Below are 26,420 nucleotides of genomic sequence, written 5' to 3' on the forward strand. Positions count from 1 at the left end.
TCAGACACGATGTTTTGTTTACATGTCAGAACATCCACGTGTGGTCGAAACTGAACTAATTCACACATTCAGATACTTTTAAAAGACAGAGTATGTGATAGAAAATACAAATTCCAATATTTATCTTTAAATAACTACAAAAAGGGTTTTTGAAGTTTATTCTTGATCTAGGCAGGTAAAAGACACACAAACCTCTGCTGAAATTTTATCAAATGTCCGACATGGGCAGTAAAAATTTTCGGACCCTTGTATCATAACTATTATATAGAGCATTATTTCTGGTTTTCTTTCAAATTAATATTATAATATGCATTTTGAATGATATGATTTTTTTCCAATTAAAATTGGAATTATGATTATTTTTTCCATTTTAAATCGGAAATCTGATTTTTCAAATCCAGATTTGACCATTACTTTTCTGTTTGTTTTGATAACTTCAATAAATGTTGAAATAAATAATTACAAGCCAGAGTTGTTTTTATAGTAGTTACTATGTTATTAAATTCTTGACAAGCCATGTAGATTGTTGCGATACAACCATTTTTTTTGGCGTTTTCGTTTTGCGCCAAATAGGAAACCTTTTGCGCCAAAACTCTTTTGCGCCAGTTTACTTTTCGATTTTTGTAGTTTAGTTTGCATCAATAAATCAATTATCTTTTTGCACCAGAATACAGGTAAATTTATATTTGTTATTGTTTTAGTGCTATATTAGATGCCTATTGTGGTTATTGTATCCATTTAAAATCTTATTTACAAGTATTGTGCATATTTTTAAAAAAATTTATTGTACTTACCATTGGTGGACACTTTTCAATCATACATGTACATTGTTCAATGCTATGAAGTCAAACTAATACTTACCAGACTAATCCAGATCTGTCTGATCAGATTCTTCCAAATTTAAATCTTTTTCAAGAATAATAAAATTAAAATGAAAAAAAAACAAATAATAATAATAATTTATAGGAAATAATTTATGTTTGGTTTTTATTCTGGATACATTTTTAAATATACATATGTATTTTTTTATGTTTCTTTACTTATTCATTTTTAACTTATTTTCTTTATTTTATGATTGCTTTACTTAAGATTTTTAGATTTTTTATATTTAATTTCCTTATTTGTAATTGGCACAAAAGGTAGTCTTTTTCTGGCAGAAAAGGAGTACACAGAAAAAAATTTAACTGCAATTTATTATCCAATTGGCACAAAAGGATGGTGCCCATATTTAATCTAGTTTTTGTACAACCAATAACCCAAATTAAAATCATAAACATACTAAATAATGAAGAATTTAAAACAGAAAGTTTATTATATTCTAACAACTCATTTTTGAAAATATTTCAGTAAGTTGAGAGATTTTTTCATAAAAAGAAGAAAAAGAAATAAAATTTTGATTACTTTTGTCTCAAATTATAGTACCTTATTGGGTCATGTTTCTATTACACCTTTGGGTCTTTAGCTATATGAGTGTACTCAAGTAAGATTCGATACATTCATTCAATGGATGAGTGGGAAATACGAATAAAATCATTAAAGGGCAGTACTGTGGCTGAATAAAGACTAAACTGTAAATGTTATTTTGCTGTATCATATTTTAGCTGAAAAAGGAAGATGAAGATAGTCTTCCTGAAACCGACATTTACTATTTAAACATCGGGGTACAGTAAATGTATCAACAGTGAAAAATAGTACCTGCGAAATGGATTACTTGACATCATATTTAATATTTTTTTGATACAGCGAAAATCGATACCCGTGAATATGTTAATATGACAGAATCTGTGAAAAATAGCAACCGGAAAAATGTTTACAGTAAACGGCGCTGGTCAATGTTAGGTGTCACGCTCATGTCAATTATCAAGCTTTTGACATTTTCATGCTGAAAATTTTAGTTCATAATTTAGATCTCATCTATAAGTTGGAACCCTTCCCAGCAGTTAAAAGTTGAATATCTGACTTATAGGCAAGTATATATGGTACCAACTTTCTGTTATACCTGCTATACCAAAATTTCAGTTTTACACGTTTTTTGTAAAGAAAACCGGTTAACATTATCTCATTGTGATAATATATTAATATGACAAAAGATCGGGTAATTATTCATTAAGATTGGTATGGAATTTGAAACATAATTTTGAAAATTATTTTTCATTTAGTATGGTGTAGAATTTGAAATCTAATCTATCCAATTGTCTGTGCATAAAACTTTGCAAATCTGCATCTGTTAAATGGATTTGAACATCTTTCTATCTTTCTTGTCTTTGTCCATATCCCATCTTCTGTTCAAAGTCATTGTCATTTCCTCAGTTTGTCATTTACACATGATGATCGAAGGTAGTATTTTGGTCATCGATATAAACTGGATAGGGGACTATGTTTTGTTTTGCAATACTCTAAGAATGCTTGTTTGATGTATAATTACTTTTCATTTTGTCAATTTCCAGTGTTTAGCTCACCTTGCCGAAGGCCAGGTGAGCTATTGCCATCACTTGGCGTCCGTCGTCGTCGTCGTTAACAATTTTTCAAAAAATCGTCTCTTCTGAAACTACTTGACCAATTGGAACAAAACTTGGTATGAGTGTTCCTTAGGATATCCTGCATAGAACTGATTTGGGGATTTTTGATCCGTCCAAAAACATGGCCGCTGTTACTAAAAATAGAACATAGAGGTCCGACAGTAGTTTTTCACATATATCTCCAAAATGGTTATTTAAGCCCAATCCTGACCAAGTAAAAGTGTTCAGCATGATGAGATCTATCTGTGGTCAAATTTTCATTTTAATCTATTAAGCCATGTTGGAGATATTGCCCTTTTTCAAAGTTTTTTTACTATTTTTAATGTTATTTCTTTCAAAAAATCGTCTCCTCTGACACTATTTTACCAATTGAAACAAAACTCGGTGTAAGTGTTTCTTGGGGTATCCTGCATAGAATTGAAGTGGGGTTTTTTGATCACTGTTACTAAAAATAGAACATAGGGGTCAGACAGTGGTTTTTCGCATATATTTCCAAAACCGTTAGGTTTAGCCAAATTCTTTCAATAGTTGAAATGATCCTTATTTTTAGGACTACAAAAGTCTTCAGGCATAAAATTTGTCAGATGCCTTCTTATAAGAGTTATTGCCCTTGACAGGGGAAAATAACAGGTTTTTTTTTACAGTTTTCAGCCAATGTCTTGAAAACTATGATAGATTTAGACTTTCATTTACTGAAATGTTCCTTATGATAAGTCCTATCAAAGTTTTCTTGAGTCAAAATTGTTGGACAACTTCTTGTTTAAAATTCATTGTCCTTGAAATGCAAAATTCAACCAGGTGAGTGATTCAGGCTCCTGGGAGCCTATTGTTTTGTTGTTGCCAAAATAAAATAATGTCTTTGATCAACAGTGTGTGATTTTAAAGAATTTAAAGTCTAAGATTAATTTTGATTTTGGTTATGGTTAAATGATTTTTACAGATGTTATGGCCCTTGGACTCAGAAAACTTCAGTGAATGTAAAGTTTTCCCCACTTTTTTTTGTAACGCTTTTCCAATTTATTTTATCTTTAATGTGTAGTCTTACTATGAGTAGTTATAGATTAAGTTCGACTCTAGTTATGGTTAAATGATTTTTACAGAAGTTATGGCCCTTGGACTCAGAAAATTTCAGTGAATGTAAAGTTTTCCACTTTTTTTTGTAAAGCTTTTACCAATTTTTTGGATCTTTAATGTGTAGTCTTACTATGAGAGATTACAGATTCAGTTAGACTCTAGTTATGGTTGAATAATTTTTACAGAAGTTATGGCCCTTGGACTCAGAAAATTTCAGTGATGGTAAAGTTTTCCACACTTTTTTTTGTAACGCTTTTTCCATTTATTTTATCTTTAATGTGTAGTCTTACTATGAGATTTATGTATTAAATTCGACTCTAGTTATTGTTGGATGATTTTTACAGAAATTATGGCCCTTGGACTTTGAAAATTTCAGTGAATTTAAAGTTTCCACACTTTTTTGTAATGCTTTTACCATTTTATGACAGAATCTTAGCAAAACATCATGTTTTTTAAATATTTATATATAGCCTTGATCAGTGTTATTCGTTGTAACATTACATTGACACCGATAAAGAAGGCAATTTGTTGGTTGAAATGTATCTTTTTATGTGGGTGACATTTGATTGCTGTTCTTTTAATTTTTTTTTTAGGAAAGGGAAAATTCTCTATATTATACATGAGGAAAATCTTAATTATCTCAAAATATTTATTAAATTAAAAGTATTTTCATTTAGCATCATACATTTCTGAGAAAAAAAGTTAGAAAAATCTAGCGACAAAATATATTGGGTATGATTTACCTTAATCCATTTCTGATTGGTAATAATGTAACATATTTTTGTGTTATTTTCTGATTAATTGTAACTAGTTGTTCAGATATATACTGTAATGTATTATATTTGTTAGGTTTGACAACAATCAGTCCAGCAGAGCTCCAGCTATTCCTGATTATATTCATGATGACAATTTAAGATTTGTTGACAGAATGAAATTCAATCACAAAGAGTAAGATAAGCTATGCAATATGTCAATCAGTATACATGGTAAAGGCACTTATTCTTACGTTGTACTTGAAGCAATTAAGAATTGATGGATTGAAGAATTCTGATATATTTATATTCACTTTTGAGTGGACCTACGTTTTCCTGAACAGTACGATAGCCTATAAAAAGTTTTAGAATTCTTTCCAATTAAGTGCAAATTACCGTATTTTGGTGTGTACAGTGCACATTTATGCATTATAGGCAGTGCAATTTTGAAGTTCTAAACGTGTGAAAAAAGTTTTTTAGACTTACATTGCAGTAAAATTTTGTAAGACAAAAAAAAATCGATATTTTGCACTTGATCGGTCTATTTATTTACCTTGATACACTATTTCCTATGAAAATGTGAAGGAAAGAAACTTCTATAGGGACTTAAACATCATGTAAACATCAGTAGCTACATAAATTGGATAATTTTAATTTCGAAGCATGATGAAATTGACACAGGATGTATGAAATGGCTTATAAAACAAAATTTAAAGTCAGGAAAATCAGACGTTTCCGGTGTTGGTTGTAACTCAATTTTTACAATTTTTCATTTGAAACATACTTTTAAGAAAGAAAATTGTAAGAAACAATCAAAATAGGTATCAGAATAATCATTATCAGCTGTAAAAGCATTTGATAAGGAGGGTTTGACAAAAAAGGAATTAGTTACTGTTTTGTTTTTAGTTGTTTCATATTAATTTCTAACCATGCTTTATAAGTAGGAAATATTGTACAAACCTTGTTTGAAACATGTTATTAAGTCATTTGAACATGATTTGAAGAAAATATCACTAAAAATTTAATACTTAAAAATGTATTTGATGATTGGATAAAATTTCTTTCAGTAACATTTCACTTCCGGTTTGTTTGTTTACATTACACAATGTCTTTTCACGTACCAAAATCTTTAATTTCGTGACCAATTCTTATGTATTGATGTATAATACGCACCCCCATGTTCTGGAAATAATTTCTATGTGAAAATAATACGCACCAAAATATGGTATAAATTAAAATTCTTTGGATTGGATTTACCACAAATAATTTAAGTAGAACTGGAAGATGTAATGCATTTTTATACTGATTATGTGAGGTAGGGCAAAAGCAATTTCCAGAATTAGTTTCCAAGAGGGGAGATAATTTGTATCATTTGTTACAGTTTTTGTATATTTTGTTTTAGAATTGATTGGGAGTTAAAAGAAGAACAACAGGGAGGTGATTATTATTATACAGTAAGTGTGGCTAAAGGCGAGAAAAACATTCCTGTCTCAGAACAAAGTGAAAGTGAAGTGGGTAGTTCAGTCAGGTATGTGCATCATAATATATTGAATTGTAACATGTATGTTCTACTTCACATCTGAATGGATTTACTCACCCAGTTAAGATATGTCCTACATATGGTAAGATTTGTTGATTTGTGACTAGTAATGAGAATGAGACTTAATAACTGTATTTACACTTGTGTCAGAAATCGCAAGTACATTTTCCATTTGTTTTCAATCAGAATTTTCTTTGAAATGAAGATTGCTTACATCACAATTCAAAACTACGTTGATACTCTTCCATTAAGATGTAATTAGGAGACATTCTAGGGTAATTAAGAGACAAATACAAAGTGTGAATTGGAAGTAACCTTTACAATTATCTATTTGTATTCATTTCCATGTGTCGGAAAAAAAGTTTTGTCTCATCCATTGAAATTGTGACTGCTTTGCATGAGGGATTTTTTTTAATTGAATGATTGCCCTTTACAGAGGAACTGCATTAACTGAAGTACTTAATGAATATGATTTCAGTACTTCAATGTGCAACTTAATGTGTATGGTCAAATGATAAGACCTTGGACTTTGGTTATTATACTAACCATAGTTGAAAGTTCTGAGTGAGGCTTGACTTTCTTTAGGATTTTCTTACTTGCATTCTATATGTTATTGTGACCATAGTAAAATATCTAATCGAAATTTTGATGTTACAGTATAGACGAATCCAGCAGTTCACCTTTGTCTATTTGAGAACATGACAATGGCAAGGAATTAATGTACTGATTTTCTTGAACACCTCTTTATGATTGATGGAGTTTTAGGTCTGTTTTCTTTTGTTGTATATTTAATAATATTCGAACAATGGGTTGTCTTTTGAAAGTTTGATGTTGATCTTTAGTGAACATGGAAACAGATCTTTGGTAGGCAAGTTCAGTTACTTGAAAGTTCAACAACAGAGTTTGAGTCCTCCTGGAAAAGCAGTTGTCAAACCAGCAAGTCACTGTACTGAAGCTCATGCTGATCTTCCTCTAGAAAGAAAACTGTCCACTGCTGGCAGTGTGTATGCATTGTACAATATGGAATATCACACTCCAGCTAAAACTGAACATTATCCAAAGACCCCCTTATATAATACTATGCCAAGAAAGAAACAGAGATTGTCTGATGGATCGTCGCCACAGAACATACAGTATGTAAAACTGTTCTTACTGAAAAAATTTTCATGGAATCAGTTTAAGTGCTTTAATACACATGTATAAATGAATCACCATACAGTTAGGGCATACAAGAAAAATTGTCTAGGTTTAGAAAAAAATGATGGAGAAGGGAGGCTGTTTTCTTCATTTTTTTTACTAACCTGGCCGAAGACCATGTGAGCTATGGCCATCACTTGTCGTCTGTCATTATCATCTGTCGTTGTTGTTAACAATTTTTCAAAACTCTTCTCTTCTCACACTTCTTGACCAATTGGAAGCAAACTTGGTACGATTGTTTTTTTGGGTATCCTGCATAGAACTGATTTGGGGATTTTTGATCTGTTGAGAAACATGGCCACTGTTACTAAAAATAGAACATAGGGGTCAGACAGAAGTGTTTTTTCACATATATCTCCAAAACCATTATGTTTAGCCATATTCTATCATTGCCAATATGATCATTTTTCAACTTTCAATTGATGACATGATCCTTATGAAAAGTATTACCTAAGTTTTACTTGAGTCAAAATTATTGGACAACTCCTTGTTAGATTTATTGCCCTTGAAAGGCAAAAATTTAACCAGGTGCCTTGTTTTTTTTTGTTTTTTGTTTTTGTTACAGGGAAATAATTTATTTTCAGAAGTAACAAGCTTTCTGATAGGTTAAAAATTTTTCTCCATCATCTCATGGACCAAATTTTGTAGTGAGACTATGACATCATCTTCTTTTTCGATGAAATGCTTGTTAAATTTGATACTAAAATTTAAAAAAAAATGAGACTAAGGTTATTTCTTCATAGTCAGAAAAAATATAACAGTCATTCCATAAATGGACAAAATTTTGGTGAAATATTTCATGATATAAACTGGTCTAGCATATAAATATTTATCATACAGTTCAGAAAACATGCACCAAACAAAAGTTATGAATGATACAACTTGGCATCAAAAACTTGCTGAAAAATTAGGCATGATATTAGTGCCATGTTTAATTTATGTCAAATTACTACATCTGCTGAACTGGTTTTTGATCTTCCTGAAAAGTGTGATTCTGATGTTGAATTTTCAAACAGAAACTATTTTCTTGACCAGACACTAAAAAAAATCTGATTTTTTGTTGTTGCCACAGAATGAAAATTGACTGTTTTTTTAGCATTAGGTAGATTTTTGAGCTATAATATATCTGTTGTATGGTGAAATTCAATTCAACAGTCCTTGGAAAGAATTTTTTTTTTTTATTTAATTGATTTTAATTATTCATTTTTTTAACCTGCTAACATTTATTTAAAAAAAACCCTGTAATTTTTGTTTCTCTAAACTTAGTGAATTTATGACATTTGATAAGTGATACATGACATCTTTAATGTCACTCCCTCATTTCACATATTGGTGGTAAATATACCCCACGCAATGAAGTTGCCTAGGGTAAAATGTTTTTGACCCGTCTGTCAGTCCATCATCAGTTTTCCTGACTTTTTTCTAAACGCTTGCAGATATTGACATGATTTTTGGTATATAAGTTAACCATGATATGTTACAGGTCTATTATAACTTTCGTTCTGCTCCGATGATTTTTACCGAAATTACGGGCCTTGAACTTAGCAAAATTCACAAAGATAACAGTTGTCCGGACTTTTTTTCTAAATACTTGCAAATATTTACATGATTTTTGGTATATAAGTTCACCATGATATGTTACAAGTCTAATGAACGTTTCGTTTTGCTCTGATGAGCAAGGGCCTTGAATTAAGCTAAATTCACAGAAATAACCATTTTTCAGACTTTCTTTTTTTCTAAAAGCTTGCAGATTATGACACGATTTTTGGTATGTAAGTTCACCATGATAAGTTACAGGTCAAGTGTACGTTTTGTTCCGCTACGATGATATTTATGTTGGATTAACTAAATCTCAAAGAAATCACAGTCTGGAGTTTGAAACTACCATTCTGAGTAACAGAATTTAGTAAAAGATAAAGGTCTAATTCTAAAAACACTCTTATTCCTTTTTTATGGGGGTTCTTCTACATATATTTCTCTTACAAACAAATTTACTTGAGTATCCAACATGGGGACGCATTGGGTATGTGAGTGCGCTCACTAAGGTTCTTTAATTTAATTCATATATAAAGAGGCATGATGATATGGATGTAGCTAAAGATCAACAGTCAGCAGATTCTCTCTAGACTCTGCTTATGGATTAATGATTCTTGTTGTCTCTGAGAAAAGTTTTCTATTTTAGATTGGGACCTGCTTTAAAAGATTGGTTTGGAGGTGCTGGGAGTGTGAAAAATTTAGTTGATATGTACCAAAAACAGGAAAATGAGGTAGTATGAATATTTTGAGGTATTATACTTTCGTGAAATTCTTAATCATTTTGAAGAAGCCTTTTTTTATATACCATATATGCTATGTAGATATTCAAAATATAGACAGAGATATGATAAAATTACAGTGGAAGTTTTATATTATACTTAAAACTATACTGGTCATATATCATCATGTTTTGGGCCCAGTGATCTTTTGTTTTGTTTGTTAATTTGTTTTTAAGGGAAATTTTTCTTCAGTTTGTTGCCCCTTGTGTGAATGAGGTTGATTTCCAATATTTAATACATAGAGAACACCTCATCAATTTGAGGTTATCGTCATATATAAGCCATGGACTGAAATTTTCTACCCAACCGTGACTTGTTGGTCTCAATACTCGCAATGTCGTTTGCATTGACTTTCTGTTCATTTTTGTCAGTTTCAACAACTGTTGCAGATTCATAATCTTCAATAATAGTTTCAGCATCAGTGCTTTGCACATTTCTATTTTCACCCACTGGCACTTTACAATAGCTTCTGTTTACCTTCAATTGATTTTTTAATATGGTATGCTTCTCGGCTGGTTGAATGACCTACTTCAATAACAAACTTTCTTTATGTAAGGGTAAATTTAATTGTCTAATGGTGCATATGTCGACCTATCACTGGCGTCTGTCTTTAGGCGCTTATCGATAAAATTATTCATTTTAAAAAGGAGTGAAATGATTGGTTATGATTGCAAATTCTGGCCAATCAGCAATGACCATTTAATTGATATATTTACTATTCTAATAATAACACGTTGAGAAGCATCTCAGGTTCTCATTTTAGAATTTTACGGTGTAAAATTTTAATCGTACAACTGACCATAGAGATAAACGCTGCATCTGCCATTTGCAATTTTAATTGGTCAATGACCGATGTTAGACGCCAATCTGAATCATTGCATACTTGTAAAATCCAAATTGACATCTGTCAATTTCTGAATTTTTTTGTATTTAAACAAAAATTATTTAGTGAGCCTTTTCCCTTGATTTCAGCATTCTTTTCAGCAAAATTTATTACAAGGAAAATTATCAACAGCAGACATAGGTCAACATCATCAGGTAATTATTGAATTGATCCTGTTACAAACCTTAAGAAAAATTCCTATTTTACCAGTAAAAAACATACATCATGTAGTATTTCTTCATATGTGTATACAATTACAATTTTTGAAAAACAAAAATGAAATAACTTGATAAATTATTATTTGGTCAATTGATGCACGTCCTGTGCATCTATTTTTATTGGTAAAAATAATTCATTAGCCATATAAGGCATTTTACATAGAAATCACTAACACTGCTAGTAGTAAATGGTCATGTAAACATCTGCTTTTGGATTAAAGAAAATCTTAAAGGAGAAGACCATGTTATTGTGCAAGTCATAAATATCAAAACTAGTCTCTTAAATGTTCGTGAAAATCAAATTGAAACAAAATTATTTCCTTTTTTTAATTAATTAATCGCAATTTAAAATTAGGCAATTTGAATTTCCCACGTCTATGGGTGCCACCATGATCGGTTGAGTTGTGACGTCATGAACTCGGTTTGTAAAGTGAAAAGTAAATAGGTAATTGATTACGATGTCCGAAGAAATCTCAAATTTGGGACTTCCCCCATATAATTTCAACCCAAAATAAATAGAAGAAGAGATTGAGGCACAACATGTAAGTAAATGTCAGACAACATTGACGAAAACCGGGATCTGCTGCCAGAAGATTAGTATATCATAGGAAAATCTACTTCCAAGGAATGTTCTTGTTGCCGATCGAAAACTTTTAGAATATTCTCTTTTATCAGTCCTGCGCATCGTAATGTTGACAAGACAAAACATGTTTTGGTGATTAGATAAACATGATCGTAGAAATCTTTACGGAATATTCTTTGTTTATATATTATTTGCAGTACTTGTATCAGTACCAAACCGACTTAGTGACGTCATGAGCCAATCGGAAGCTTTCAGTGTAAATCAATAAAGTCTGGTTATGATCTTCCTTCAGATAGGAGAGTTCTGCTAGATGGCTATCCACTTGTATTTCAAGGATTTCGTACTTTGCATAGCCTTGAGCATTTTATAAAAGCGTATTTTGCATTAAAGGTTATTTATTTTTGTTTACGTGGGTATGATTTATCATAAGAGCCAAACTTAATACAAAGGTGACCTTTCCCTTTAATGTGTTTGTGCTGTTATTGTCACAAGTTTTTTCTTACTTCCTGAGTTCTAATTTTTAAGTTAATATTTGCAGATAAAATCAATTTATCCAAACATTCAAAGTATCACACCTTGTAAAGACCTGAATGATACCAACAATCAGAGTAAGTATTCAGTGAAAGGATATTTAGTAGTGTATGTCTTAAAAAATAGTAGGAAGTAAGATTTTTTATAGGATATATCAAACTGTTATTTCTGAAACTGTTTCCCAAAATTTGCTGAATGGAAACATACCTAGAGTAGGGAATTTCCCATGAAATGACAGATATCCTGGAAAGTTGGCACAAGTATATTTTAGGGGTGAATATGGAGCAAAACTTAAAATAATTTCCCTTAATTATAGTACAAAGAATAGAACTAAATTATCAATTACTGAAAGCAAAGACATCCAGTATAAGATTAAATTTAGGTTTATCTTGTACTGAGGCTTATTACTGTAAAATATTTATGAATTAGCATTGTATATATGAAAATTAACAGTTTGGTTTTTTTTTAAATTTCACTGAAATTGTCCTAGTGAAATCTAGACTATATTGTTACACTCTAGTCTTTTCCTATTATACCCCATGGGGCACCCATTACTCCACCTACCCCACTGAATATAATTGAATGAAACTTTCACAGAATCATATTACATGTTCCCATTGTGCATCTCCTATTTTAGATTTTGATTTGAATGAATATGGGGACATGGGGGACCTATCTCTTATCCATTACTCCTCCTAAACCAGTAAATGGAATTGAATGAAACTTTCACAGAATCTTTATTACATATTACCATTGTGTACCTCCTATTTAAGATTTTGATCCAAATCAATATGGAGGTCAAAAGTTGTATGTTATCAAATGGAGGAGTATTGCTCACAGTTTTTCTACTTATTTTTGCCAATTTCTGCTTCACCAATGTTCCTTATAAATCCGGTCTGGTATCATGTATCCTTTGGGCATATCACTAAACTTAAGTAAAAGTCATTTTAAAGAATTTTATTGGTGATGCATTTTTTGTTGATTCTTTATAATACAATATATATCCACTGGTCATTTAGCCAACACTAAACCCCAGTGTTCTCCAGGGTTTTATATCTACTGTTCCCTTCAAGACACTTAACATATGTACCAGTACATTAATTGTCATATAACAGGCCAACAGTCATCAAGAGGTGTTAAACAGACAACTGATTATGATGTTACAAACTGCAGCAGCCTAACTACAGTCTCACCTGAGGAATCCAAAGGTAATTAATTATATGTCATTTTATCATACCTCAGGCAAACAAAGTTTCATGTTTGGAGGGGTCACCAACTGTTTCTTTGTAAGTCTGTCCCTTTTAAATCCAAGTGGAGCTTGGGGTACCTGTATCCTTTTTGTGAGCTTGTTCAAAGTATATTTAGCTTTTTAAATTTCATATATAAGTAGCCTTGTAGTTTTTTATCTATTTTTTACAGGGTGTATTAAATAAGTATCTAGGTTGGTTAAACTGCAGTAATTGATGTTTATTTTATTCTGGTTGTGGACCAAATTTCTGTAAACTATTGTGGTCTCTAAATTATTGTGCCAAAAAAATTTTAACCTGTCAAATAGAATTTGAGGACTTATATTTAGAGAACTCAGCTTAAAATTGTTTCTCACTTTAACCTTGTCATGCTTCAATTATTTCATTAGATAAAAAAGAAGATAGTAGTCCCAGTTCTGAAATGGTTTCTGATTGGGTAGACAATGAACTTATCAAGATAAAAAGTACTTTATCTCAAGAAGTATTTGAAGCTTTAGATGGTAACAATGGAGGTGATTATACTACATTACCATTCATTCTTCTTTAATATATGAAAACAGTATTTTGAAAAAAAAATAAACATTCATTGTATCTGGAATATACTTTCCATGCTTTTTTCAGTCTTTGATTTTATATTTATATTACTGCTTTTGTATAGATAATTTCCACAGAAAGAAATGCATAAAATAATAGGTCTGTTGACTTAAAATGTTATGACTTAACAATGAAAGTGTTACATTTTTATATTACCTAGAATATATCAAACAGTAATAAACCTGTATTTGAAAGATTTTTAACACTATATTAAGCAATTAGATAAATATTACAAACTAACCAATATTTAATTACTTGCATGCCTCTAATTATAGGTATGTTAAAGCATTTGAATGATTTGTTTGTATGAATTTCAGTCAATATGAGTCCATTGCTTTTTGAAGACAATTGTAGTAGTACACCTGCTGTAAGGAGAAAGAAAACTAAAGTGAAAAAAGTTAAGGTAAAACAATTTTTAGTTATATAGCAAAATGTTACATGTTGTGCATGATATATCAGTATACGTTTATGTTTATCGTAGACAAAACATATTCCGATTTTTTTAGGGGGCACTGGATCAGAAAATTATGTTGAGGGGGACTGGATAGGATACTTATGATGGTAGAAAAGGAAGATGTTTCAATATGTTCAGCTTGTAATGGTAACTATCACAGATACATCACAAATCAGTTACATTTCAATCATTTCCAATTGAATACTGGTATGTTATGGTCATGAGATTTTTTTCCTTAGGCTCAGCATTGTTTCACAGGTAACTGAGAATTCATTTTTCTTATTCATGTTTGTTAACTGTCTGACTTACTGTTGACGTTTCTGTTCATTGAGATTCCTGTTCTGTTATATCTGACTTCAGAACAAGAAGAAACAACAGTATGATGTTGAGGAATTTTACATTGATGATGAGATAAATCCAGATACTCACAAACTTGGTCGTAAACAGGAATTAAACAAGAGAAATCATCCAGATTATATAAAGCCATTAAGAGACCAATACAGAAATAGAAATTCATCTTTAAGAGAAAAAACCTATCGCCAAACATCAAACAGCATGGATAATAGGCGTGTTACCTATGACAATGATGAATACTATGACAACTATAAGAGAACATTAAAAGATGATTTTTACACTTATGACAATAGTACTATGACCTATGGAAGGAACCAATATGATAGTGATATAAGTTCAGATTCAATTAAAGAAGGGAGAAATAGACAGATTTCACAACTTCATACTTCTTTCCATGCTATACCACAGCAATATCCTGTTTCTCGAGGTAACTTTACATAAGCATTTTCCTATAGGATCACTGTTAGCTTCATCAGCCAATTAAAGTTAGTAGTACTATGTATTGCTATTAGTTAGGAAAGAGAAATAAGAATATTGAAATTTAGGGGAACAAAGAGTTATATTAACAAAATTAAGGGAAAAAGAGAGTTCACAAATAAATTGGGTATATTTTGATATATTTTTGTTCAGACTTCCCAAAACTTGCTGGCAAGTTAACCATGTTTTTTGAAAAGTATGCCTTCAATCACTTTAGATACTTCATTTATGAGTACGTGACTAAAAAAAGCAGTAAAAGATAGTGCCTTACATAAGGCTGAAATTTTTCTTAATTGTCCGTCCAACTAAAACTTCATTAGTCAGATCAATAGACCGATTTTTTTCAGGAAACCTGCTTTGCTTAATTTTTTTTTTACTTAACCGATTTTTCATTTATTTTTTATGTTTGGTATACTGGCTGTTTTTATAGTATTTGCTTTCATCAAGTTAATGTGAACATGAATTCTTATACAATATTCAATATATTGTTGGCCCATACAGTTTCGTTTAACATTGATTTTCTTAATATCTTTTACTTGAAGGTAGCTCACACCTAATAAGAACTTGTCTTATGATACCCAATCCTTGATTAATAGAAGATTCTTTTGTTGTTTTTGAAATAGATTATACCTGCACAAAAGTTGGAGAAGACACATTTCCAAAAATCATAGCTGCCTGTGGAGAAACTGATCAGCAAAAACTGCGGGTTAGTATTATAATAGAAACTAATTTGATTTTAAAACTATAAATTTTGCATACGTGTGTAACAATATACCTTCATTTCCTGCATATGGTGTTTATATTTTGCAATTGATTTGCAATGCCAGAGCAAGTACTAACTACTCTGATTTCCTTTAACACCATAAGTATATGTGTAACAGACTCCTGAATCAGGGGTATGAGGAAATGTGTCTGAAAAGGTCTCTTACCAAATTCTTTTTCAAATATCAGTCCTTGGTTGAGAAATACTTAGTTTCTTCAAAAAACAATGGGTAATGATTGCTCTTTGTGAATTATTCTTAATGCGGATATAACCACTGATTTACCAATTATTACTCTAGCTTGCAAATGCCACACAGGAATAGGGAGGTTTGGCACACTGTAAAACCTAGATTTAACCCACCATTTCATTGGAAATGCATGTACCAAGTCAGGAGCATTTTGGTACCAGCTGTTCTAGTGATGTAATATCTATTTTATCAGATTTATTCTGAACTTGATTTGATTATGGATCAGATTAGTGTTCAGTAATCTTGTTGCTGCCCTTATTCAGTTAAATAAACTGTAAACAATCTGTTTAAATGGTTGAACTTTCAATCATTTCCAGTAAAAGGTCCCTTTAGCCTAGAAATGGCAATCAAAGATTGAGGCTAAATGTACAGAATTATTTTCAGAATATAATAGTTCTATGAAGACCATTTGGTCCAATAAGAATAGAAACTTCATTAGTCCATATGTTTGTAAGTAATGGCTGTAATAGTGACTTGTGCATAATTTATCAGAAAACAGTTCTTGTTTATATTCAGAACAAAGTTGAAGAGAAAGCTGCATTTGCCAGTACTGTTGTTGTAGAAACTAACAGAATGTATCCTGATCATCATAGAGTTACACATACACTTACAGATTTGGCAGATGGCACTACAAGTACATTGTATGGCAAAAATGTGAAAGCTTCTAGACTAATGTCAGCTCTTGTATCACAGTGATTTACTCTATCTATATTGAAGTCAAATAATTTGTTACACAGTATACTTATATTCTGTGAAATTGAATATGAACTTGATTTTAAGAAAACTTGCATTTTTGATTGTATCCTGGTATTTTTTTTGGTCTTTTTACTATGAATTGATATTTATTGAAGAACTTGTTATAATCCAACAGCTATAAAAATGAGACGGTGATATTTTTAACAGCAACAATTGACATCCTTAATCAGGATAGAGACATTTTTTTATGTACTGTCAGTACATGGTTTATCTGTTGGTTAATTGTTGATTTGTGTTATATTTATCATGTACTGTGATTTATACATACACTGTTATTTGTTTATACAATGTAAATCTGTGATAATCCTATTGTGTTCATTATTTTCTATCAATTGTTGATTAAAAATATATTTTTGATGTGATCTTTGTTGAATTTATCCTATCCGTTTTTTGCAAAAGGAAATATTTCCTAAATCTAGATTTTAAGGATATTATTTAAAATGAGAATTTCAAAATATGTACATCCACATTCTTATAAAAATCTAAAATAATATTTACCCCCTCCCCCTCTTCATGAGATTTCCTTCAAATTTCGACTTTGTTTTCACAAAAAAGGTATTAACTAGTCGTAAAACCTGTCAAACCCATAAAAATATAGTTAATGAGCTATTTAGCAAAGTTGTAAATGCCTCAAGAGTTTACTGTCAGTGCCTTAGAGAGTAACATTTTATTCTTCAACTGTAGCAAAATAGCATTTTTTTTCTGAAGCCTTTAAGTCAAATTAGCTAAAAAGTGTTGAGAAATCCTTGGCTAAAGTCCTGTACAATCCAAGAAAAGGTGGATGTTTTAAAAATGGCATTATTGTGAAGAGGTTAATGCACTTAAAAATATAATGGTTCATGTACAAATGTTCAGGAAATAATGAAAAATATGAGGTTTCCCTGATATTCAATAAAATACATTCAACCTGAAAAAAAGAAGGTAAGTTTAGACTTTCAGAAAACAAAATTCTTGCACCCATTAAACCTGCATTAAACCAAAAAGTAAATATTGGTATTCAGAAATATAACCCTATACCTTTACACCTCACTGAACAATAGACCTTAAATTTGGCAGTTAATAGTTCCAAAACTCTTGCTAGAGAAATTAAAGAACCTTAGTGAGTGGGCTCAAATACCCCATGCTGGATACTCAAATAAATTTGTTCATTAGAGAAATACATGTAGAAGAACCGATAAAAAAGGAATTAGAGTGTTTTTTTCAGGCTTTAGACCTTTATCTTCCAACTAAATTCTGTCACTCAGAATGGTAGTTTCAAAACTTCAGACTGATTTCTTGGGAGTTTTAATTAATCAAAAGTAAACATCGTGGAGCAAAATGTACTCTTGACCTGTAACTTATCATGGTGAACTTATATACCAAAGATCATTTCATAATCTCTAAGCCTTTAGAAAAAAAGTCCGAAGAACAGTTATTTCTGTGATTTTATCTAAATTAAGGCCTGTAATTTCGGTAAAAATCATTGAATTGGAACCAACTACAACCTTGTCTTACGACTTATGGTGAATTTATATACCAAAAAACAAGTCGATATCTGCAAGCGTTTAGAAAAAAGGTCTGGGAAACATTTGTTTTTGTGAATTTTGAAGTTCAAGGCCAGTAATTTCGGTAAGAATCATTGGAGCAGAACAAAACTTAAACCTGACCTGTAATTTATCATGGTGAAAGAGTAATCAAGCGAACCAAGGTTATAGCAGTAATCAAAAGAATGTAATCCAGAGACAAAGACCAGACGAGGAAAAGAGACATACACAACAAAGAACATAAAGTAACCAAAACCATACATACAAAGCAACAAAAGTAAATGAGCAACTCGGACTCCACTAAAAACTAGGTGCATGGTCCAGGTGCACCGGTAGGGTAAGCGTCCTCTGCTTTTCTAGAAACACCTGCCGAGTTGCTCAGAAAAAGTCAAGTCCGGGGTAGACAAACGAGGGAAGGAAAACTGACACGTCAAATACATTAGTTTTCATGGTGCTGATGGATATACCATAACGATCCACGAGTTCATGATGACGACCATAAAACTTCTGTAGTGATGACTTCAATCTTGTAGCAACATAACCCTGTTCCAGAAGCCTATTTGTTAAGAGTTCTGCGTAGTTTCTGCAAGCTCTGGCATAACATATTTATGTACCAAAAATCATGTCAATGTCTCCAAGCCTTTCAAAAAAAGGTCTGGAAAACTAAAGATGGACTGACGGACGGGTCAAAAACATTATACCTTCCGCAACTTTGTTTCATTGGGTATAATTACTAAAAAAACAAGGTACTCAACATATTTCAGATCCACAAAAATATTTAAGGCTGCCTACCAGTGAAATATTATTTGGACTTGTAACAACAAAATTTAGCCAAGTCTAGACAATCAAATAGTTCAAGGGCATAACTCATATCCAATCAAAACAAATTTCAAGCCTTATAAGGAACTCATCTAATTCTTAATACACACAGTGTATCCAGAAATTCTGAAAGGGGGAAGAACTTTGAATGGCCTACTGTGATTTCGAATTCCCTACAATTTTCTATGTAATAAAATTAAAATAAATTCTAGCAGAGGGAAAAAAATGGGTGGGGCATTGACAATCCCTGTCTGAAATTTGTTGTGTAGAATATAATAAAACAATATCATATACTTCTACTGGAGTTGTAGTCAAATTTTATGAAATGCTTACTTTTGACCATTGATATTAAAATGGGTGAGGCCAAAATCCATACCAACTTTCCTTGTGATACTTAATGGCAGTCACGTTTGTTGACAGGTCAATAATCCACATATCAGTTCAGCGCAGAACATCCTTAGGAACATTCATACCAAGTTGGGTTTCAATTGAAGATCTAGTTTCAAAGAAGGGTTTTAGAAATAACATGAAAATAGCCAAAAAATGTGACCAAATGGCAATGGATCAACAGAATTTCAAAACTTTTTGCCATGGATGGATTTCAACTTGCTGAATACTGTTACACTGTCAGAGGTTGTCTAAACCTAATGGTTTTAAAACTATTTGCAAAATAACTGCCATTTGACCATATGGTCTATTTGTGGTATCAATGGCCATGTTTGTCCATTAATTGTTTAAGTACGACTCTTAAAGAATTTTAGTCACTTGCAGTTTGACTAGTGCTGCGGGGGAGCAGAACATGCTTAACTTTCCGGAGCACTTGATGTAATCATTGGTGTTTTGTAGGAATTCATACTGCAAATACATGAACTTCAGTTTTTTGTGTGGTGTCTTGTTTTCCTTGTATTCAGTTTTTATATGTATTTGTATTTTATTCTATTTGCTTACTTTATGTATTTTGGACCTTCTTTGTTAAAGCATGTACTTGAATTTTGATGTCTCTAAATTGCTCTTCTATTTTTATTCTTCCTTATTTTTTGGCAGATGATAAATTGACCTTTGAACTTCATAAGCCCATAACATTCTATCACATTCTATGTATACATCATGGTCTGTCTGGTGTCTAAATTAATTTTAAGATCTGAGTATTGTGATTCTAGAAACTTTCAAGAGTATCTGGCTATCAAGGAAGAAGTGAAATTATGATCATAGATTCACTAAAGTTTACAGATTTTGAAAATTTTTGTCAATGTTTACTGGGTAAAATACATGTATAACTGTAAGTACATGTATGTGTGTCACAGTATCTGACCAATTATAAATTGGAAAATGAGAGTTGTGATATATGCCAATGCATTATTTTTTTTTATTGCTTTCAAAGGAGGCATACAGATGAAACCAAATGAAAACAATATTACAATAAATATTATACAAAGAAGTTGTAACGGAGTCTTAGAGTCTTCAATCTACAGAGTGGAGAATGTAAGACCTAAGCTGTGTTCGAAATATTAGATCTCATAACTCAGGACTGTAGTTGGAGACTGCAACAAAACTGAATATCACAATTGAATAAATGGAAAGTTCTATGTCTAATAAGGAATTCTTCTCTGTACAATAATCTGAAATACAGAAACACAAATGTATGAGTGTCAATTTTACTCATGTATGCAAATACCAGTGTTCATTGAAAAAGTGATGAAGAAAGAAAAGTTTTTTCAGCACTTTGAAATAGAGTGATACCTCTGTAGATACAAAGAAGAAATCTGTCAAACAGATTAAGAACACCTGTGTGATCTTTTGGACACTTTTTCAAGTTGAGCTAGCAGTCAATTACTGGGTATATTATGACACATTATAATTGACTGCTATGTTCTATGTGATGTAACACTTTAATTTGATTGGTTCATTGAGGGAATTTAAATTGACCAGAAGCCATTCAGAGCTACCAAGTTCATGTGCTGAGATGAAAAAACATCTCTTTTTCAATTGTAAACTTCTTAGAAAACAAAAATAAATTTTAAAATCTGTTCTAAATATTGTGAAAAAGAAGAGTCTTTTTACACTTCTTTAAGAGTGTAAATGGTTGTATTATCAACTTGTTTTCCTTAATTTACAGTACAGCTTGCAGCATAGACTAACATCCTGTCATCCTGGCCCCAAGGCTTAATCAGATAATGTAACAATAAGGTTTTCAAGTCTGAACACACAATTAATTAGTTTTAGGGTTATACATGAATATATTATTAAACAGTAAATTTAAAGAAAATAAAGAAAAAACTACATGTACATGTACATGTAGTTTTTAACTAGATGAATATTTTTTATCACTAAACATGCAAATGTAATGACCTTAAAAATGTTACCAAAATACAAATGTGTGTAGGAAAGAAGTCAGTATGAATCATGAGTCCAATACACATTGTGATAAGCTTTTTTTTAAATACACAAAAAACAATATTTACTAAAATGCAAAAATTTATGAAATTACATCAAGAATCACATTTAAAAAAGTAATGTTTTACATTTAAAAAATTACAAAAAAACTTGCTTTTTCAACTTATTTGAATACAGATGTGAGCCACTGGTGTGTGATAATTAACTGTACATGTAAAACCACCAGTAGGTCAATGTACATGTACCTGTTCAGTTAATTAGTCATCAATAAGCAATAAATACATGTACCTGGCATTGGATGCCAGATATTTTTCAGACTGTGCTGTGAGCTGTACTGTACACTGTATGTCCTAAAAAATCAATATTCAGTTTGCACCTTCATTTAACAGCTTCTAAAAAATAGCATCATTGCACATGTATCTATTTTCATGTACTGTTAAATGATATTGAAAACCAAATCAGCATCAGAAAACATTTGCCATTTAAAATTTCATCCAAAAACATTTCAAACCAAGATTCGATCAGACCAAGCCCCTAAAAAGGTGATAAAAATTATGTTTCTTTGGAAGTGTTTCAGAATGCACCTGCTTCGTACTAGGTAAAGAAGATAGCTTCAACGGAATAGCATTCAGGATTCTATGTTGGTCAACCAAAGGCACCTTCAAGCATCACTTCACCACATCTATACCTTAAAGTGACCCGATGCTTGTAAAAGAGAATACTCTCCATATTGCCCACTAGATTAAATATCATAAGTAAAAGCTCACTTGATATACATGTACAACATGTACATGTATATACAATCAGTGAATTTCTGCTTAATAGCAAGTACCATGAAGCGGTGTGAGCTGTACTGTTATTACATGTACATGTAATACAATGCATTTTAACTTCCCTTAAGGTTCCCTAGTATACTTAAGAAAAAAAAGTCATGTCACAGAAGTAACAAAAAATTACTGTCCATATGAGAAAATTCATCATTTCTTTAAATCAAACGAATAAAAATATTAAGGTTAAGATTACGTTTCAGTAACAATAACTTCATCTTTTCTGATAGTTTTCGAGTCTTCTATTTTTCTTTACTTATTAAAAGAAGTGAATATGATGCATGTGATGTGTTTTCAAAAAGTTCAGGAAAAACATGGATGTACAGTTTGTATATACTTATTTCTCCACTGTTCCATTGTTGCAGTTTTCAAGAACCTAACCAGCCTTGGAAAAAATACAACAGACTGTTTTATCCAAATAGAAGCATAGCTTTTCTAAGATACTTGTCATGTAGGAAAGGCAACTGTTTTCTCTTTGGAATTTACAGCTGTCAGTTGTGTCTGAATTTTGTACACATCACATCACTCACATGATATGAGTAAAATATTCCCACCATCCATGGAGAACTGTAATACAAATGTATTTCCAGTATCTGTATAAATTAATCTGACTCGCTAAAACGGAAAAGGATGTTGCTCGAGATGCTCTAAAGGGTTAAAAATTGTGGAGTATGGTGAAATACTACAAAGTTATCAACCATTTTGAAAATGAGGGGAAAGAAAGATGGTGCTGGGATTTTGGAAGAACATTTTTTTACTCATTCATTAAAAAAAAAAAAAATCCCCATTATTAAACAAGGCAGATTTTCAAATAAAAATATTGATTTTGCTTGCTTGCAAAATATAAATAAAAATACTGCACTTGCAAAACAAAATTTCTCATCTGATCGCCACCCAGTAACTTAGTGTCAAAGGGGTTTTTAATGTCCTAGGGCTAGGCTTTACCATTCTTAAGAGTCTTGCACAATGCCTACTTCATATCATTAATGGATATGGCATTATGAGCATGTACCTCAAATTATTAATCAATCATCGTCATCATCATCTGGAACGAATATTTCATTTTCCTCCATCCATGCGGCAAATTCTTTTCCTATTGTTGCCCCAATGTACAAGAATGGAAAGAATGTCATCAAAACAGGAATAAAGCCAAATGGTTGTTTTTTAGGTTCAGAAAGTATCCCTCCTGTTTCTGTGTAAACCATTGTTCTTTTAGAAGTTATTTGTGCGTGATTAAACTTAGGCTGGGCCAAAGTTTTTCGTACTGGCACCAACAACTGTCTAAATTTGGTAGCCATGTTTGTTGACAGTAAACGCAACAGACACACATCCCCGATTGAGCACTTACACAGACGAATCAAACGCTTAACGGCACATGTAGTTATACACTCGAACTGTTGATTGATTGCTTGCTTAATTGATTGATTGATTGGGTTGAACGCCCAAGCAGCAATATTTCAGCTATATCTGGGCGATGAACATGAAATGGATGACAAAATGGACATGAAATGATGATGAAATAAGAAAAAAATGGGTTGCATGCCACGACAAACCGCTCCAAAATCCAACTTAAGACCCTGCTGAGATAATAGGTACATTAATGACCACATCTCTACTATCTCGTTACCAAAGATAATTAGTGCCTGTAGGGGGCAGACCAGATATTTTTGGGGGTATTTCTTGCCATGGACTCAAGGATAATAGACTGAGTCAACGAGTTTCTTTTGCACTTTGCAGGATCGGCCAAATTTGGATGAATTATAAAAAAAGTTATACTTTCTGTTATGTTGGTACAATACTGACATATGTCAAAATTGCATGTTGTTATTGTACTGGCGAGCATCATTGCAAGTTTAAAGTGTTATAAAGAAATTGAAATTGAAAGTTACAATGTTGGAGTTACTTATCCAGTAATTTGTAAACTTGTACGCTCAGACAAATACTATGCGTAACATGAGGTCAAACATGCAGAAAGAATAGATAAACATGGAGGTTAAATATTTTATTGACACCTGGGACTAATAAAACAACATTTATAATTTTATGTAATCCCAGTTGAAAATTGATGTAAACTTGGTTTATTATTGTCACTTAAATTTTTGGATGTATGAAATGCCTCAGCTACGAGACCTCCATCATCTGAATTAAATGTAAATACACCCAATATTATAGACCTGTAATTGATTATAGGTCGCTACCCAAACTTTATCGTGTATAAAAATTTGTTCGTTCCAGGTGGTGTCTTATTGTGATCCGTTTGCCGATAAATACTATCAGAGAACGTGAGCAGTTCCGAACAGACTCCCGCGATTCTCGTATGTTTTCCATTTCCATTCACTGAATCATTTTGCAGGATGGCGCAGCCAACTGATTGTGCCCTCTTCGAAGAAGATGAAGTTTGTAAACCGATTGGTAATAAAATCGTGTACGGCATCGTCACTGAAAGCGCAGAGTTTCTCAGCAGTGACGAAGAATATGATGAAGAAGAGATGGTCAGCCGAGGGAAGGTCCGGGTCATGTGGAATCCTAAAGGCGATGAAACTGTTGAGGAGGAAAAATTGGTGATTATTTGTAACCGATCAATATATATTTATATTTGTTGAAGAAAACTCTTCCAAAGGAATATTTTATGAAGGAATATGGGGTCTTTATCTCCATGTCATCCTCATAACGAATTTTACAATGACAATGTTCAATGTGTCCCAGGGCCAGGACCAAATACAAATGTACATGATCAACTTAAATGATTTTTTTCTACTTAACTTCATGTTTTGAAAAGTTGTATGGAATTTGGTGTTGGGGTCATTTTTATTATACTTTTTGTGTCAGGTTAATCGATACTCAGGTTGATCCAACCCCAAAAATTCCAGGTATGGGCAAGACCAATTACTGTACATTGTAATTGTGTAAACCTGAATCAACTTTTCCCCTTATGCAATAATATTTGCTAAATTTTCCATTATTACAAAGCACTCCAACTCGATGTTTGTACACATTAACATACTCATGTAATCACACGATTGCTAGGCTAGATTTAATTATTTCAAATGTTTTTATTTTATTTTTTTTTTCTCAAAAATTTGATTTTTATTTGATTTCTGTTTTCTGACACTCCTTTTTAGCTTACCTGCACAAAATGACTATTTAGATTTTTGAACAGTCAAAAAACATGGCTGCTGTTACTAAAAATAGAACAGAGGTCAGACAGCAGTTTTTACCTCACCTGGCCATAGGCCAGGTGAGCTATTGCCATCACTTGACATCCGTTGTCGTCATGGTCTGTCGTCGTTAACAATTTTTCAAAACTCTTCTCCTCTGAAACTACTTGACCAATTGGAACCAAACTTGGTATGAATGTTTCTTGGGGTATCCTGCATAGATCTTATGTGGGGATTTTTGATCCATTGAAAAACATGGCTGTCGTCACTAAAAATAGAACATAGGGGTCAGACAGTAGTTTTTTGCATATACAAGTATCTCTAAACCCTTTAGGTTTAGCCAAATTCTGTTGTGGTAAAAGTGTTCAGCATGATGAGATCTATCCGCAGTCAAATTTTCATTATAATCTATCAAGCCATGTTGGAGTTTTTTGCAATTTTGAATGTTATTTCTTTAAAAACTCTTCTCCTCTGACACCACTTGACCAATTGGAACCAAACTTACTTCCAGTGTTCCTTGGGGATTTTTTATTGTGCATAGAACTGATGTGGGGATTTTTTATCCGTCGAAAAACATGGCCGCTGTTACTAAAAATAGAACATAGGGGTCAGACAGTAGTTTTTCGCATATATCTGCTAAACCATTGGGTTTAGCCGAATGCTGACGGGGTAAAAGTGTTAAGCATGATGAGATCTATCTGTGGTCAAATTTTCATGTTAATATATTTAGCCATGTTGGAGTTATTGCCATTTTTCGACTTTTTTTTGTTATTTTGAATGTTATTTCTTTCAAAATTCTTCTCCTCTGACACCACTTGACCAACTGAAACTAAACTTGGTTCATTCTTGGTTCAATCATTGTTTCTTGAGGTATCATGCATTGAAATGATGTGGGGATTTTTGATCTGTTGAAAAAACATGGCCGCTCTTACTAAAAATAGAACATAGGGGTCAGACAGTAGTTTTTCGCATATATTTCCTAAACCGTGAGGTTTAGCCAAATTCTGATAGGGGTTTAAAGTGTTCAGCATGATGAGATCTATCTATGGTCAAAATTTGGTGAAAATCTGTTGACCCATGTTAGAGTTATTGCCCTTTTTGGATGTTTTTTGCTGTTTTTAATGTTATTATTTTAAAAAATCTTCTCCTCAGAAACTGCTTTACAGAATTTAATGAAAGTTGGTATTTTTGTTTT

The 26,420-nt window shown here is 31.9% G+C and overlaps 2 protein-coding genes and 1 long non-coding RNA gene across 4 annotated transcripts in view; 2 read left to right on the plus strand and 1 right to left on the minus strand.

Annotated features, from left to right (window-relative positions):
* LOC148618702 (uncharacterized) overlaps window positions 1-16,861 on the plus strand; it is a 47,745-nt gene extending 30,884 nt beyond the window's left edge. The window contains exons 13-24 of one of the 2 annotated variants that reach the window (XM_088577859.1): window positions 4,443-4,541; window positions 5,748-5,873; window positions 6,728-7,018; window positions 9,265-9,349; window positions 10,382-10,435; window positions 11,620-11,689; window positions 12,728-12,820; window positions 13,249-13,371; window positions 13,771-13,856; window positions 14,268-14,688; window positions 15,362-15,444; window positions 16,265-16,861. In XM_088577859.1, coding sequence (XP_088433985.1) covers window positions 4,443-4,541; window positions 5,748-5,873; window positions 6,728-7,018; window positions 9,265-9,349; window positions 10,382-10,435; window positions 11,620-11,689; window positions 12,728-12,820; window positions 13,249-13,371; window positions 13,771-13,856; window positions 14,268-14,688; window positions 15,362-15,444; window positions 16,265-16,444 — 1,711 coding nt within the window. In that variant the 3' untranslated portion in view covers window positions 16,445-16,861. Of the gene's footprint in view, window positions 1-4,442; window positions 4,542-5,747; window positions 5,874-6,727; window positions 7,019-9,264; window positions 9,350-10,369; window positions 10,436-11,619; window positions 11,690-12,727; window positions 12,821-13,248; window positions 13,372-13,770; window positions 13,857-14,267; window positions 14,689-15,361; window positions 15,445-16,264 lie in introns of both variants that reach the window. The other variant, XM_088577858.1, reaches the window with a different exon arrangement.
* A 3,321-nt stretch (window positions 16,862-20,182) lies between these two features.
* On the minus strand, window positions 20,183-23,378 carry LOC148618703 (uncharacterized). The gene is made up of 2 exons (XR_015921412.1): window positions 23,080-23,378; window positions 20,183-20,465 (listed from the first exon to the last, which is right to left on the minus strand). It is a non-coding gene; the product is annotated as an uncharacterized LOC148618703 (long non-coding RNA).
* A 1,010-nt stretch (window positions 23,379-24,388) lies between these two features.
* LOC148618704 ((E3-independent) E2 ubiquitin-conjugating enzyme UBE2O-like) overlaps window positions 24,389-26,420 on the plus strand; it is a 46,185-nt gene continuing 44,153 nt past the window's right edge. The window contains exon 1 of the mRNA XM_088577864.1: window positions 24,389-24,628. Coding sequence (XP_088433990.1) covers window positions 24,422-24,628 — 207 coding nt within the window. The 5' untranslated portion in view covers window positions 24,389-24,421. The remainder of the gene's footprint in view (window positions 24,629-26,420) is intronic.

The sequence above is a fragment of the Perna viridis genome, chromosome 4 (assembly GCF_037379345.1).
Source record: "Perna viridis isolate PV_CMFRI_1.1 ecotype Kerala chromosome 4, ASM3737934v1, whole genome shotgun sequence".
NCBI lineage: Eukaryota > Metazoa > Mollusca > Bivalvia > Mytilida > Mytilidae > Perna > Perna viridis.